This window comes from Lonchura striata, chromosome 5, assembly GCF_050655825.1.
Source record: "Lonchura striata isolate lonStrDom1 chromosome 5, ASM5065582v1, whole genome shotgun sequence".
Taxonomy (NCBI): Eukaryota; Metazoa; Chordata; class Aves; order Passeriformes; family Estrildidae; genus Lonchura; species Lonchura striata.
In genome coordinates this window covers 70,771,400-70,786,852 of record NC_140707.1, presented here as the reverse complement: position 1 = coordinate 70,786,852, position 15,453 = coordinate 70,771,400, and the positions used below count along the sequence as shown (strand labels likewise).

Below are 15,453 nucleotides of genomic sequence, written 5' to 3'. Positions count from 1 at the left end.
ACCTCTCCAAGGAATATTTTTTGGGGGGTTTTCCACGTGGTTTTTGCAAGCCTGGTGGTTCAGAGGCTTTGCACACCCTGGAAACAGAGGCTTCAGAAGGGGTCTGGCTCCTCGTGTCAGGATCTGGAAGCAGGGAATTGTGGTGGGTGCAGCAGGTTGATCACTGACAATGGCTGGAACTTTGCAAGATGCATTAAGTTTTGAAAGACTCTTTCCACAAACCCCTTGGTGGATTTTTGAGCCTTTCTGTGCTCAGACTTAGCTCTCAGCAGAAGCACTGACCCACCTGTTCTGGTATTTGCACAAGATGCCACAACTGAGGCAATAGCTGAACTGCTCAGCAGTGCCTGAGCTGCTGCAGTGCTGGGGTTTTTCCTAATTTCTCTCTGAATTCGGTGTGTTCAGCAGCAGCTGGGACAGCAGCACCTGTGGGTCTGCCAGCAGCCCTACACTTTACCCAGTCTTCTGCTTGAATTCCTCCTCAATCTCTGCCACTTGCTTGGCTGCATCATCCTCTGCTAGTGATAGTTTAGGCCCACGTGTTAAGCTGTTGTAACTCCTGCAGACATATTTTGGTGGCACCATGCTCAGACAACCGTGGGCTGAGCTGGAGGTGACCCAACCACACTTCATGTGTCAGTTCATAAACTTCCTTAACACAATATTTGGCTTGGGCAAAAGCCTGGTAGGTCCACAGATAGATGCTAAAAAATAAACACGGCTGTCAGCCTTTGTCCCAGCCCCTTGACTCAATCGATATGTTTATTAATCTTTTATGCCAAAGCAAAGCCCTCAACTCCTTAGTGTTTGTTTAGGTTTTAGTGTTGTTATTAGTTTTAAGTTCTCCCTCTTACTCAGAGGTGTTTATCTGTGCAGAGGCTTTAATCCAGCAACACCCTGCAGGGCACAGCCTTCCCTGACCCATCCCTGCAAAGGCACTGCCTGTTCCTGACACCAGAATGGGGCAAAGTCTTTCCCAGAGCAGTGATGTGGTGATCTTGCCTGAGATACCTTCTCCTGGTGCTGTGGCACAATGAGATCTAATGCTGTCATGGCACAGGGCTTAAATATGGGTGGCTGAAGCTCATGTGATGTTTTGCTTTGTGCTGTCCTTGACTTTGACTCGATCTAGACTCCAGTTTTGAGAGTTGGTTCAGGATTGGTTCATCTCTGGCTCTCCCATAACTGCACTGACAGGGATTAGCAAAGGTTTAGCCAAGGAGATGCTACAGGAGGCAAGTCTGGAATGTTCTGGAGGAGTGACTCCTCAGTGGATGTACCCCACTAATGATGCTCCAGGAATGGGACCTGTGTTCTAAGTGATGAATTTGGGTCTGGAGTTATCAGACGATATAGACTCATTCCAAACAGTGGAAGTTGGCCCAGAGAAGCTGTGTCTGTCTCATCCTTGGAAGTGCTCAAGGCCAGGCTGGATGAGCCTTCACTCTGGTCTAATGGAAGGTGTCTGGCCCATGGCAGGGGAGTGGAACCAGATGGGCTTTAAGGTCCCTTCCAACCCAAACTATTCTGGGACTCTGTGATGTTCATGTGCTCCTTCCCATCCACTGCATCAGCAATTCCTGCAAAGCTTGAGATGCAACTTTAAACCAAGCTTTAGCATGCTAGGAGTACAGACAGCCTTGTCATGGGTTCAGGAGCTCAGGCAGGGAGAAGCTGGAGCTGCTCTGGCATGGGGGACGAGGTGAAGCCTGGAGTCCTGGCTCTGTGGCCAGGTCAGGCAGAAGTTGCAAAATGTTGGGGTTACACAACGCCTTTGTGATGGAGACATGGCCTGGAAGCTCTGAAAGGACAGAGGAAAGCAGCTTGTTTTCAATGCTGCCAACAGCTTCTGGAATGGGGCTCCAGCTCCTTCCCTGCCCCTGAAACTGGCTGCACCCGAGTGTGGTGTGATGGCACGGCAGGATTTGCTGTCAGATGGAAGCACAGCTTAGCCCTGTGTTTTCCACCCTCTTGGAAGGGAATTGTGCAGAGTGTTAGCTGTGCTGAGGAGGATTGCAGATGCACTGGTCTCACCTGGACCATAAAGTCACGGGTCAGTGAGGGACAGATACAGTCAGAGACCTTCCTGCAGAGCAGGAATCCTAGGTGTTGGCACTGTGTTCATGCTGGAGGGATGTTGCACTCTTTGGTGTTTCAGTGTCACTGCACTGCCTGGGTTCCCTGAGAGGGAGCAGAGAGGTCCTTGGACCAGCAAAGCTCTTGCCAGTCTGGAGCCACCCATCCGCTCCTGCACAAATGGGAAAGATGCTGGCTGCTCAGGCCTGCTACACCCTTCCCATGGGAGTCTCTGCCAGAAAACTGGTGGGTTTTGTCTACAAGGAGGAGAGCAAGCAGAGCAAGAGAGAAGTACTTACCTGTACAAATTTCTCGTCCTGAAAAAGAAAAATCTCCAGCTTGTCCTAGAGCTAAAGAGAAGTAAATCAGGATTCTTCCTTCCGTGCACCCCAGCCCAGGTTCAAACTGACAGAGAGCAGGGTTAAAGTGGATATTGGGAAGAAATTCTTCCCTGTGAGGATGGTAAGGCACTGGTTGTCCAGAGAAGCTGTGGCTGCCCCTGGAAGTGTCCAAGGCCAGACTGGGCAGGGCTTGGAGCAGCCTGGGATAGGGGAAGGTGTCCCTACCCATGGCAAGGGATTGCACTGGATGATCTTTAAGGTCCCTTCCAACCCAAACAATTCTGTCTTTCTGTGATCCTGCCCTACAGGCAGCTGCTGTGTGTCAGAACGTGTGTGTGTGACATGGCTTGCAGGATTTTGCCAACATTTGCCCCAGGTATGGAATCCCCAGTGAGAGGGCAGATGAACATGCTGGAGCTCTCCCCGAGTCATCAGGGAACTGAGGTGGAACAAACAACACCAAGAAAGCTCTGCCATGAACAGAGTTTCCTGACTCTTCCTCCCCTCCCCTGCTGCAAACAGCTCGCTGCCTTCCACTGGAGACAACCCTGTTGCCATAGCTGGTATCCAAACTGAGCTGGTAATGGGATTGCTGCATGTTTTAACCCACAGGACCACCCTGATCTGTGTTGGGTTGATGGGCAGCTTCAAAGTCGTTGTCCTCTGCAGAGATTTCAGCAGCAACTGAAGGGAGTGCATTGTGTGTCCTCAGCCTGTGTTTGCCTCGCACAGGGGAACACATTTCCTCCCATGCAGACTTAGCAGAACATGTCATGAGAAAATGAAAAAGCCTTAGTGAGGTTACGGCAGTGAAGCAAACAAATGTCCTGTTCTTGCCGGGGGTGGATTGACTTTTGGAATTGCCTTCAGAAAATTGTTGCTCAGTTGACCTTGCTGAGACTTGGGACCCTGGCACTCATCCTGCCAGCTGGGGACACCTCTCACGTCTGCTTTTCTTCTCTTTTGCTGATAGACTGAGAAAAGCTCCTTGGCCTTTATTACACTTGAGCTTCTCAGTGGTGGCAGACAAGGGCATTTGCTGTCTTGCTCATGCCCTCTAGTGTCACACACAATGGGCAGAGAACACTTCCAGACATCTCACACTTTGTCAGGTTCCCAGTGCTACAAAATCTTGCTAATCCTGTAGCTTGAAATCAGAACTGTTGCATGAGAAGATTGGGTGTGAGCAGAGCTATTTGCTGAAATCCATGTACATTGATACAGCAGCAAACAGGAGTGAGGACAATGTAGAATCACGTAGGTGAGGAAAGACCTTTAAGATCATCAAGTCCATCTGTAGTCTACTCCAGCACTGAACTGCAGATACAGATTTTCTGTCCCCTCTATAAATCCAAAGCTCTTTGTCCCTGGTCTGCAGACCATCACTCAGCCAGCGAGGTGAGTGGTCACCCACCTCACCCTGGAGGCCATCAAGCACTGGAGATGGAAGTGGTGGTGGAGAACAAGAGCAATGTCCTTTTGTGGTGTCAGCAAGAAAGGACTCTTGAGTGTGCTTTGTAGCCAGTGTCCCTTCCTGTTCTAACCTTGAAACTTCAGGTTAGCTGCTCCTGCTTGGTTTTTTTTGAGCCTGTTTGGCACATTCCCTTCACTTCTTTGCTCCCAAAGGATCTCTTTTCTCACTGTGTCTTTGCCTGAGTGACAAAGGTCCATGTGATGCTGAGGTCCCACCTTCAGTCATCTCCACAGGGTTTCTAGCCTGACACCCAAGCTCATCAGCCTATTTCTTGTCTTCCAAACATCATAACCTGCCCTGGGAGGGAAGACAAGACAGATTCACAGGGTGACTTAGAGTAACCCATCAACCACTGAAGAGCACTGAGCTCAGGATATCTGGAAGAGTGATTCTCCTGTTTTGTTCATTTGGAACTTGCAGATCACAGGCAGCTTTGCTCATAGGGATGCCCATCCTTGCAGCCATGGGGCAGAAGTCTCTTACCAGCTGCTGTTGGCTCTCAGGGCATGCAGGTGGCCCTGGGGGATGTGATGGCTCTGGGAGACACAAATGGCTCAAGGGGGATTCCCATGCCTCTGGCAGGATGTGGATGGCTCTGGGGGAATATGTGTGGCTCAGGGAGGGTATGGATAGCTCTGGGGGGATGCAGATGGCTCTGAGGAGATGGGGTTATCCAGACAGAGCTGATGTTGCCTGAGCACAGAGACAGAGCAGGGTCCTCACTGCCATATCCACTCTGCTCTCAGGTGGGAATGACTGACAACATGGGGCATATGTGCAACCTACAGCTTTTGGGATGTGCTGGTCCTGCTGCGGCAGGGTGTGGAGCAAGTGAGGGATCCCTGCTTGCCAAGCAGAGGGAGTAGGCAGCAAAGGGAACACATTTCCCATGGGTGTGCTCTGGCAAGTGGATTTTCACATGGGCAGCAGGATGGATCTTGTGGCTCTGCTCGACCCCTCATCAGCCACGATGCTTGGAGGCAGAGATGTCACCAAAAGGCAGAAGGGTCTCCAAAAGGAAAGAGGAGAGCAGACCTCGAGGCTGGGCTCAGTGGTGACTTGCAGCAGGTGATGATACCAAGGATGGCTCATAACCATGTGTGGTCAATGCAGGCACATGTGAGTACTCCTAAACCAGCCCTCATTGACACCAGATGGTGCTTCCAGGCACTTTAGCAGTCCATGTGCTCTGGGCTGCCTTAACCCTTGCAAACCCTGTTTGGGTAAGCCCTGGAGCAGGTGCTGGTTGGTTTGCATGGATGGGGAGGAGGAGAGGGAGCACTGAGTGCCAGCCTGAGACATGTGGCTGTCCCCAAAGTGGACATGTCACACATGTGTCCTCTGGGATCACACAGTTCCTCCCTCCAGACCTTCTTTATGCAAGGTTTGGTCTGTACTCACACATGGGAACACTGTGAAGCTGTGTCAGGGGAGGTTTAGGTTGGGTGTCAGGAAAAGGCTGTTCCCCCAGAGGGTGGCTGGGCACTGGAATAGGCTTCCCAGGAAAGTGCTCACAGTCCCAAGCCTGACAGAGTTCAAGGAGTATTTGAACACTCTCAGGCACAGGATGGGATTCTTGGGATGTCCTGTGCAAGGCCAGGACCTGGATTCAGTGATCCTTTTGGGTCTCTTCCAGCTGTGCATCTTCTGTGATTCTGTGCTCTTACAGAGCACTGCTCCCAAATTCCTATGCAGAGCAGCTCTGCAGCTTCCTGGCTGGAACGAGGCCACCTAATTTGGGAATCTCTATTCCAGCAGCACCCAGGGATGTTCCCACCCTCTCAGCTTGTGAAATCCCAGTGCAATCACCAACTGTAGGTGCTCAGGGCAGGGAATGCCTGCCGTGGTTTGCTGTTGATGTGTTGCTTGTCCTTTGATGGGAGGGTGGGACACTATTCTTGATGTGCAAGCTGGGATGGGGGGACATGGAATTTTATGGCTCTGATGCCACCTCCACTTTCCTTACAGCAGTCTGGGTGTCTTGGGGATGGATGTTGGGAAGCAGCAGCAATGGTTTTGTGTGTATCCTACAGTCCCTGGGATTCCTGTCACCAATGAATGCTGCTTCTGACCTGGAAGTGGCACAGAAGCCGCCAGGGCAGCTGATTGATGCTCTCTGAGTTGTGGAGCACTCAGACAGCCCCAGTAATTCTCTCAGACCCCTTGGCAGTCTCCTCTCTCTGGGAGGTTTTGTTGATGGATGGACCCTTCTAGACCTGGGTGTGTTTTTCCAGCTGCCCTGGTGCCTGTGGGATACAGGCACAGACCACAGCAAGCTGTGGTCACTCAGTGCCTGGGAGCTTGGTGCTCTCCCGAGGGAAGCTTTGCTTTTCCCATCACCCCATGAGCACCTGTGGGTTCCTCTCTGCACTTTGTATCACCCCTGGAGCCATCAGAGGGGACTGAGGGCTCTGTCTGGGAGCCAGGGATGTTCCTCAGCACCTCCACTATTAACTTACATCTGTTAAGGGCCTTTGGAGTAATTCCCTCCTCAAACCTTTCTTGCTTCTCCATGACCTCATCCCAACACCACCATTCCCCAGCCTTCTCTCAAGAAAATCACTAAAATCACATTTGTGATGTTTCCCTGAGCATCTTCATTCAGCAAGAAACCCCTGGAGAGAATCCCCTTCCCGTTGCTCATCCTTTGAATCTGTGCAACCCCAGGCTTTGGGATGTAGAGGAATGGAAAGAGATGAGCTCTCCTTCCCCCCACCATCACACAGCATCTGCAGAGAAGTGGCAGGAGGGCACGGAGGAGGGATGGGAGTGCTGTGGTTTGGATTCATCTGGAGCATCTCCAGTCTCCTTCCCCACTGCATTGGGACTTGCTGTGTTCTCCTGACTCAGTAACACGCTGCTATTTAATTAACTTTTGACTTCTGGTTTAAAGGAGCAGTGCACAAAATAGTTATTTACTTCATTTGGAGATTCTTTTATTCGTTACCATAATTATAGCTTCCTCCCCCTTTTTTTCTTTTTTTCGTTTTTTTTTCCTTTTTTTTCTTTTTTTTTTTTTGATATTTTAATTAGTAGGGGAAGGGAGGGAGGGAGGGGGAATATTTGCTGATCTCCTTGTGGTTATCACATCCTTCAAATTACTAAAAGAGGCTGGGATAATAGGTCTGGTGATTATATATAGGCACCATCTGCTCTGTGGCTGCTTCCTATCAAAGTGCAGTTAGGAGAGTGCAAGGAGGATATTTTCTCTCCAGCTATATTAAGACTGTTTCCATCTCGGCTCCAAAGCAAAGCTCTCTGCATGCAAATGGATCAAATGTGCTGTAATCAATGGCTCAGTTTTGGCAGCCTTGAAGCTGTTTTTTGTTTGTTGTTTTTTTTTTTTTCCCTAAAATTTTGTTTTATTTTCCCAAGTTTTGCTGTTCCCATCCGTTATGCAATTTTATTTCAGGCTGGTTGTTCTGATTTGGTGTTCCCTTGTAACCATAGTCCCCCCTGTTTGCTGAGCAATGCGGTCTCGTGTTAGCTGGCGAAGGGATCTGTGCCATAACTCGAATGCGAGGCAATATCTGAGCAATCAGGAATGTTTTGGAGGATGATGAAGGCAGATTTTTAGGATGCATCTGTTGTGGGTATGTAGAGGAGGTGGAAAGCTGAGCTGAGCTAATTTGGAGCAGTAATGGGAAAGAATTAATACTTGGTTTATGATACCAGCCGTGGTTGTCCCGTTGCTGCTGGGGATTGGTGGGGAGAATTGCAGGGCTCGAGATTTGGGAGTCACAGAATTTTAGAATTCCAGACTGATTTGTGTTGGAAGGGACCTTAAAGAACATCCAGTTCCACCCCTTGCCATGGCAGGGACACCTTCCACTATCCCAGGTTGCTCCAAACCCTGTCCAGCCTAGACTGGAACACTTCCAGGGATCCAGGGGCACACACAGCTGCTCTGGGCACCCTGTGCCAGGACCTCACCACCCTTCCAGCCAGGAATTCCTTCCCAAAATCAAATTTAACCCTGTCCTCTGTCAGTGAGAAGCCATTCCCCCTATCATGGGGGGGTATCAGATCTTCTGCATATTTTCATGGGGGGAGCTGGGTACTGTGTGTGCCCCTTGGTGGCCTTGGAGACCCAGGAGGCTTCTCTTTTCTCGTGGAGCTGGTAAGATTTTGTGCTTTTGAAAGAGAAGGAATAAGACATGGCCAGCTCAGATGGAAGGGGAAGGTGCTCAGGATGGGATATGTGAGTTCCCAAGAGGTGGAGGCCAGAGGAAGATTGAAACACTGAGGAATTTGTCTTGCAAAATTTGTGCCATGGTGCCTACAAGAGAGGGGGGAGTAGGTGGATTTTTTGAATGTGTGAAAGTGGCTAAAAAGAGGTAAGGGAGGAGAAAATCCAAAATGAGTTGGCAAGAGTGGAAAAGCCTACAGGTCTCTTTCAGTCTGGGTGATGACAGTGGCATGGACATCACCTGAGACTCTCATTGTCCTCGTGTATTTTGTCACTGCTAAAGGCACTCTGTCTCCCTGCTCTCCCTCCACAGCTTTCTAATGACTCTGGGGATTATTGGATCCCAGTTTCTTGGGGCAGTTCCAGAGTTTTGGCATTCACCCCTTTCACTTGGCTGGTTTAGGCCCCTTTGTTTCTCTCTCCCAGTTTTCCACAGGTGGCACATTGCTGTGTGAAGGATGCACATCCTCCAGGCTGGCGTCCTGAAATGGTTGTAAAAGTGACAGAGGGGTTTCTCCATCTGGAATGTGGTGGAAGCTGGTGCTGTTGGAAGTCTCAGCAGGGAGATGCTCCTCAGACCAGGGATTGAGGCAGTGGGAAGCCCTGGCTGCTACTTGAGCAAAGAAAATGTTCTTGGACATCCCTTTTGGGTGGAAAAGGACATTGGGAAGGAGAGTTTCTGCATCCCAGTGCTGTTTATCTGGCTTCATTCGTGAGCAGGGGAGGAATTTCTCCCAGGAGCTCATAGCAAAAGCTATTTTCTGGGATAATTAGGGAGGTTTGGTTTAGTACAGCAGCGTTTGATATTAATGGACCAGGATTCCCCAGGGACAAACAGTGATTTTCTGTAGTTTGTGTATAAGTTTAGAAGAAAAAAATGCATTTATTGGCTGGACATTTGGGCATTGTATTTACCCCAAGAGACTTGGGGTTTAGGGCAGCACCTCTTTGCAACATACCCTTAATCCTCCATCCCCACCCCTTCCCACCTCCCTGAGCCACCATTCCATGCATTCTTTTGTCTGTGAGTTAAATCTTTGTTGGATTTACATCTATTCTGTCTTGCTCCCACCTTGCTGGATGCTCTAGTGGGAAGCAAGGACCTGTCAGTACTTAGAAGTGGCTCATAAAGGGATTTCTTACATGGGCTGATAGTGATAGGACAAGGGGGAAATCTTTACATTTATAGTAAGTTTTAAAACTTATTTAAAACAGGGGAGATTTAGATTAATTTTAAGAATAAATTCTTGGCTGTGAGGGTGGTGATGCCCTGGCAGAGGGTGCCCACAGAAGTTGTGTCTGCCCCATCCCTGGAAGTGTTCCAGGCCAGGTTGGACGGGGCTTGGAGCAACCTGGGATAGTGGAAGGTGTCCCTGCCATGGCAGGGGGTGGAACTGGATGTTCTTTAAGGCCTCTTCCAACCCATATCATCCCAGGATTCTGGGAAGGAGCTTGAAAGCAGCTCCTGAGCTCCTGCTGCTCGGTGGGACGAGCTGGGCTTCCTTCCAGAAGCGCATCCCGTCGGATTGCTGGAGCCACCAGGGTCTGCATTTACACATCTTTAGATGCAGCCCCGCTCCTGCTGCCACACAAATGAGTAAATAACAGCCACAGCAGCTCCTGCTGGAGCCAGACAGCAGGTCCACGTGTGTTTGTGCCATGCAGGGAATTTCAAAAGCCCCTGTGAGGGTTCCTTCCCTGCTGAGCCTGGATGGGGCCTGGCATGTGCTGCTCGGAGAGAGCAGCAACAAAGGGGTTATTGTTTCTCTGTCCAGTTTCTTCAACAGGAAACTGCGTTTAAAAACACCATTTCTTAAAAAAGGTTTGCTTGACAGTCTTTTCTGCAGTCTGTGCTCGAGGCAGCACTCTGCTTGTATGGGTTTTTTTCCCTGATGTAGGGGTTAATACTACTAATTTCCTAGTATCACTATTCTCTTTTTCCCCTGTGGCTTCTTCCATTTAGGACCCTGAGTTTCACCCCACATGGGCTAGATCAGCCCATGGTTCAGAGGCCAGGACATGGATTATCCAGCTCCTACAAACACAGTTGAAGTCACAGAACACAGAGAGATTAAAGAAAAAAAAAAGGCACAAAGAAGAGGCTCCAAGGGTTAGGGGATGTTGAGTCAAAAAATGTTCCATCAGGTTCTGCTCTGGAGCTGCCTGGGGCAGCATGGGCAGCGGGTGAATGAGGTGCCCAGGAAGGAGGCTGGGTGCCAGCTGGGCACTGTGACCCACTGGCAGCTCTTTCCAAGGGTTCTGGGAAAAGAAAAGTTGGAAAAGCCCTGGGCATTGGTCTGCCAGCATGGGGAAACCTTCCTGGAGGAGAGGATGTGTCGTGACTGGGATAGCAAGGAGGAGGCAGAGGGGAGGACTGAGTTGAACTTGGGGTTTGCTTTGTGAGAGGGATGCTCAGTGTTGCCTCTCCATGGGGGAGCTCCCAGGCTGCACAAAACCTTGTGTGGATTAGAAACATCCCCACTTTTTGGGGTCAGGCTGCTGTTCCAGTTTACCAACAGACCAGGGAAGGAGCTGTATGTGATCAGATGCTGCCTGAGGATGCACCATAAACAACTTGGCAGCCAAAAAGTGCCATCTTTAGACTAAAAAAAAAAAAAAAAAAAAAGGTTCCAAAGAGCTCAGTATGCACTTTACAGTGCTTTTTCCTTTATGCAAGCAGAGGGAAGATGTTATTTAGAATTGTAACCTGATGTGTTGACCCTGTGCTGGACCTTTGGGTATGAGGGGCATGGTGGGGACTGGAGACATTCTGAATACTCCCAGTGGTGGGTTTGGTTCTCACTGGAAACTCTCACATGTGTCTCCTTTCAGGGACTTTTGCAGCACTCTGAGCCAGATTTCATGAAGGGCAGAGGGAGAGTGAGCACCTTGTCAGCTGTCCCAGGCTGTGTGGAGGAAGGTCTCCCTGCAGAGCCCAATTTCTCAGCTCTAATTACAGGAATGGGTGGTTTTTCCCTTCTCAGACTGAAAAAAATTGGCCCAAAACCCTGAGAAACCACAACACAAATGTCTGACGCTGTTCCACATGGTCCTCAGTGAACAAAAACCCTCTTGAAATCAGCCCTTGCCTCCCAAAATAGGCAGCACCACTTCAAAAGGGAAGAGAGGGGGAGGAAAAAAAAAAATCCCAAACCCAAGGCTTCAGGGGGTGAGAGCACTTGCAGCCTCAGAGTTTCTATAAGTGTGTTGTGGTGCCTGCCAGCCCAGCCAGGGTTTGGTCTGAGATAAATCCAGATTTGCCTGGGGAGGGGGTGGTCCCACAGGGATGCTCCCAGCGTGGTCAGGAGCTGCTTCCTGTCATGGGAGCTTTGTTGTCCTCACTCCTTCTCCATCCTCTACTGGATTTTTTTGACCTGGGAATATTACCCTGAGCTTGATCCCAGTCTGGAAATCATGGAGAGGTTTTTTGCAAGGGAAACTGGGCTGGTGTGGGCTGAGCACAGCCCTCAGAGCTGAGCAAAGGGGCAACACCAGCCCACTTATTCCAGAGAAAACCAGGATCTGCTCCAACCCCTGTCCCACTGGACACCAGTTTGGAAGGAGCTGGATCAGGCAGTGCCTGTGTAAAGTCTTGCAGCACCTAAAGGGCAGGAAAACACTTCTAAACCAGAAGTGGGGCACGCTTAAAAGCCATAGGGGATCCGTGTGCCAGCGTGGGATGCCCTTTGGAGCTGTGGTTTCCCCTCTTTGTTTGCCCAGCTCACAGCACTCAGAGAGGCAGCCGTGCCCACCCACCTCCTGGGAGCTTATCTTGGCCCAAAATAACATTTTAGATTTCCTTTTTAAACGAAAGCTTAATATTCTTGTGGTAAAAGAAAAGGAGGCGTGAGTTTAAGGTGATAAACTCACACTTGGTTTTCTTTTGCTGAAGTTAAAACCCACATGGACCATTCGTTTTAGCCAGGAGCAGCCCTGGATTCACCGTGGACCATCCAAAAAGCACACAGAATGGTCAAATTTGGGTCAGGACTGACAACAAACTGACATTTTGGATATAATTAGCTACATCCTCTTATTTCAAGAAGCTGAGGGCATGACCACAGGCAGCAACATTAAGAAATATTATTAATAAATATAATAAATACGGGCATTTATTAATCCCCTGGGGGATTACAGAGTAAAAGAGGGGTGCCATCCCAGGATTCTCAGCCTTTTTAGAGCTGATGGAAATAGGTTAGAGGGTTTGCAAGAAACCACATTGTCAGCAATAAAAAGCAGACCCTAAAGTTATGCCAGTCCTAAGAGCCCTTAAATCATCTCAATGTGGTCCCCAGAGTGGCTGGGGTGGTTTCAGGGAGCTGGGGACTTGCAGCATCCTTTGCAGAGGGATTATCCCTGCTGCATCTCAGGGGGTTGTGTGAACTGACTCACAGCTCAGCAAAAAATCTGCCTTAGTAAAACATGTTCTCTTGGACCCAGCATTCTGTTGTCTCAGGGAGAGAAGTGGAACAGGATTTTTGCCTGGTGCACTGGATGGTTTCTAATTGTCCCTGGCCATCCTTTGGAGTTCATTATTTCTCCTTCAGCCGACACCAGCTTCTAATTAGGGGACATAAAATTAAGATGGAAGAGCAGCAGTTTGCAGGGGTATTGCTGCTCGTGAAGGAATCTGGGCTGGATTTATGCCAAAAATACCTTCTTGTGTGCAGGGTGGTGCAAGCACTGCTGGGTACCAGTGTCTGCACACACCCTGGAAGAGCTGGATTAGCAGAGCAGCCCTTCACCTCCTGAAAGGGGACAATTAACCTCAGTCCTCCTTGCCCCTTCTCCTGCATATCTCCTTCATCTGAGGGGCACAAATAATTCCTAAATTAGTGTTTTTCCTACAACAAATTCAAGGTGAATTCTCTCCCCATGGCAGAGTGACATAGCTGGGTGCAGCAGGCACAGAAGGGCTCTGGGTGATGTGGAGTCAATGCTCAACCCTGGTGATGCATTTTAACCAATTTATCCTTTTTTTTCCCCCCTGTAATTTCCGGGGTTTTAAATCCTAAATATATTTTTCTCCTGGGAGGGTGACGTGGCATCTGCAGATGATGTTTTGGGGGTACAATTGCAAAGCCAAGAGCTGAAAAAGCTTGCCCCAAGACCTTCTGAAATCCATCTATTTCCCCATCCTGAGGCATCACATCAGAGCTTTAGGAAGCATAACACTGCTCTGGAAGCAATCTGAGGATCTCATTGACATCCTTTTCTGCCAAGACACTTTTGGAAGATGTTTGTATAGTTTTTAAATGGGAAGGGAATAAATTCTTCCCCATAAGCCACCCCAGTGCTCCTCTGCAGAGCGTGGTGTTAGTGTTATGTGTTGGCACAAGAAAACCCTTTCAGAAGTAGGAATTATTTAAACATTACAGAAATCCACAGGTTTTTTGGCCTCATCCAGCAGCTGCCTGTGGCACCAGCTGCTTTTTGCAGGTGGTTAATAAATGCAAATGTGCTCTGGTGTTTTTCTCTCCCCTCCTTTTGTAACCCCACTACTGCCTCATTTTCATGCCTCTCCTGGTCAGCAAGATGGCTTTGATGGTGGGTTTTCCCCCAGGCTTGAGCTGGGAATTAAGTCTGGCTTAACCTTTGCAGCACAGTGCACCTGGCTGGGGGTTTTCCACCAAGACTCGTTTATATTAAATAATAACATGGAGAGGAGTCTGAGTGGTTTTGGTGAAGTGCTGTAAATGCAAAAAGGGGATTAAGGAGCTTTAGGGCTTTGGTGCTTTAGATGGAAAAGCCACGAGAACAATGTATTTCCCCCAGGTTTTGTACAGTTTAAAATTTTGGTTTGGGAAGAAAAATTGAAAAGTCTTTGCTTCTGTTTCTTATAGGCTGAAAGGTCATTCTAATCCACTCTGCCCTCAGGTTTTCCTGGAGCAGGGAAATTTTCCCTGGTTTGCATCCCAAGTCTGTATGTTAAATTACATACACTGTGTTTATGGTTAGAACAGTAGTTTAGTGACTCTGAGTGATGGAATTTGAATTTTGTTAAGCAAACAGAACAATCTTGTAATGCTTTTTTCAGTACTTAAAACAGAGATAGTCCTTGAAGTGTTTAAGGGCAGGTTGGACAGGGCTTGGAGCAACCTGGTCTAGTGGAATGTGTCCCTGCTCATGGCAGGGGGTCAGAATGAGATCTGTAAGGTCAGATTGAGATCTGTAAGGTCCTTTCCAGCACAAACCATCCCATGATGCTGTCATTTTAGTAGGACTCAGCAAGGCTGAGACATTCTTATGGATGAGCAGTACCCTTGCAGTGATTCTGGGAGATGTGTAAGTGCTTCTGGCTCAGGGCACAAGCCAAGCCCTTATCTAAAGGGAGACAGAGCAGCTTCCCTTGGATCTCTGTGAGGACATCCCCATCTTGGGGATTTTTACACTCCAGAACTGCTCAATTGATGTTTTTTCCCTAGAGATGAAACCCACACAACATCTCCCCAACGTAGCTCGTGTGACCCCATCTCCTTGCAGGTACTCCCATCCTTTTTGCTTCCCAGGAGGCAAAGCAGAGAGCTCAGGGTAAGGCTCAGGAGTGCTGCAAAGCCATCAGCCAGGCAACATGGCCAACCACACCACCACACATTTTATAATTTAATTTGATTTTTTTTTTTTTTTTTTAATCGGGGGACTCTGCTGCATCCCGGGCCGCGAGGGGGGAATAACCTCTTTGATTTTATTTTTTTTTTTTTTCAGTTCTCTCAGGCCAGACACACCACAGCCCTTTGAAACGCTCTGTGTCCCTTACCCCACCCATGAATGTGCCAAACCAACCTCTAGGACATGGATGGATGTCTCATGAGGACTTACGAGCTAGAGGACCCCAGTGCATCCCTTCTGACCATGCCCCCCTGTCTCCACAAAGCAGTGTAGCCTCTTCGGGAAGTGGTGGGAGTGAACATTTAGAAGATCAGCCTTCTGCTCGTAACACATTCCAGGAGGAAGGGAGTGGGATGAAAGGTGAGTGACAAACCAGACCCCGACCCCCCAGCAGCCAGAGGCTCTCTCTTGCCAGATCCTCGTGGCCAAACGGGGCCTCCTGGCCTTTTCTTCCCAGCTTAGGAATTGAGGTTTAGGGGAATGCCTTGGGTTTTCTTTATAAATAGCAGCTGGTCCTGATCTGACATCTTACACTTGGGTGCTGGTGGGCTGGTTTTGCCCCAAAATCCTGTGAGCTGCCAGCTTTCCAAAAAGCTGGATTTTTTTCCATTGCCTGTGGCTTTTGGCTGCGAGTGGTGCTCTTTTTTGTCTTTTTTTTCTTTTTTTATGACAGTGAAAAATAGCTTAGAGCGAGCTTAGCAAGCCATGTGTGTTTTACCATTGCAGTGTTTGGTACCCACCAAGTATTTGGGGAAGTTTTGGCT

The 15,453-nt window shown here is 49.0% G+C and overlaps 1 protein-coding gene across 4 annotated transcripts in view; it reads left to right on the top strand.

Annotated features, from left to right (window-relative positions):
• Positions 1 to 15,453, top strand: part of SAMD4A (sterile alpha motif domain containing 4A) — a 95,886-nt gene that overhangs the window by 63,510 nt on the left and 16,923 nt on the right. For 3 of the 4 annotated variants that reach the window (XM_021546816.4, XM_085581023.1, XM_085581022.1), the window contains exon 4: positions 14,786 to 15,049. The exons of the other annotated variant lie outside the window; for it this stretch is intronic. In XM_021546816.4, the coding sequence (XP_021402491.3) occupies positions 14,786 to 15,049 (264 nt within the window). The remainder of the gene's footprint in view (positions 1 to 14,785; positions 15,050 to 15,453) is intronic. 4 annotated transcript variants of the gene reach the window in all.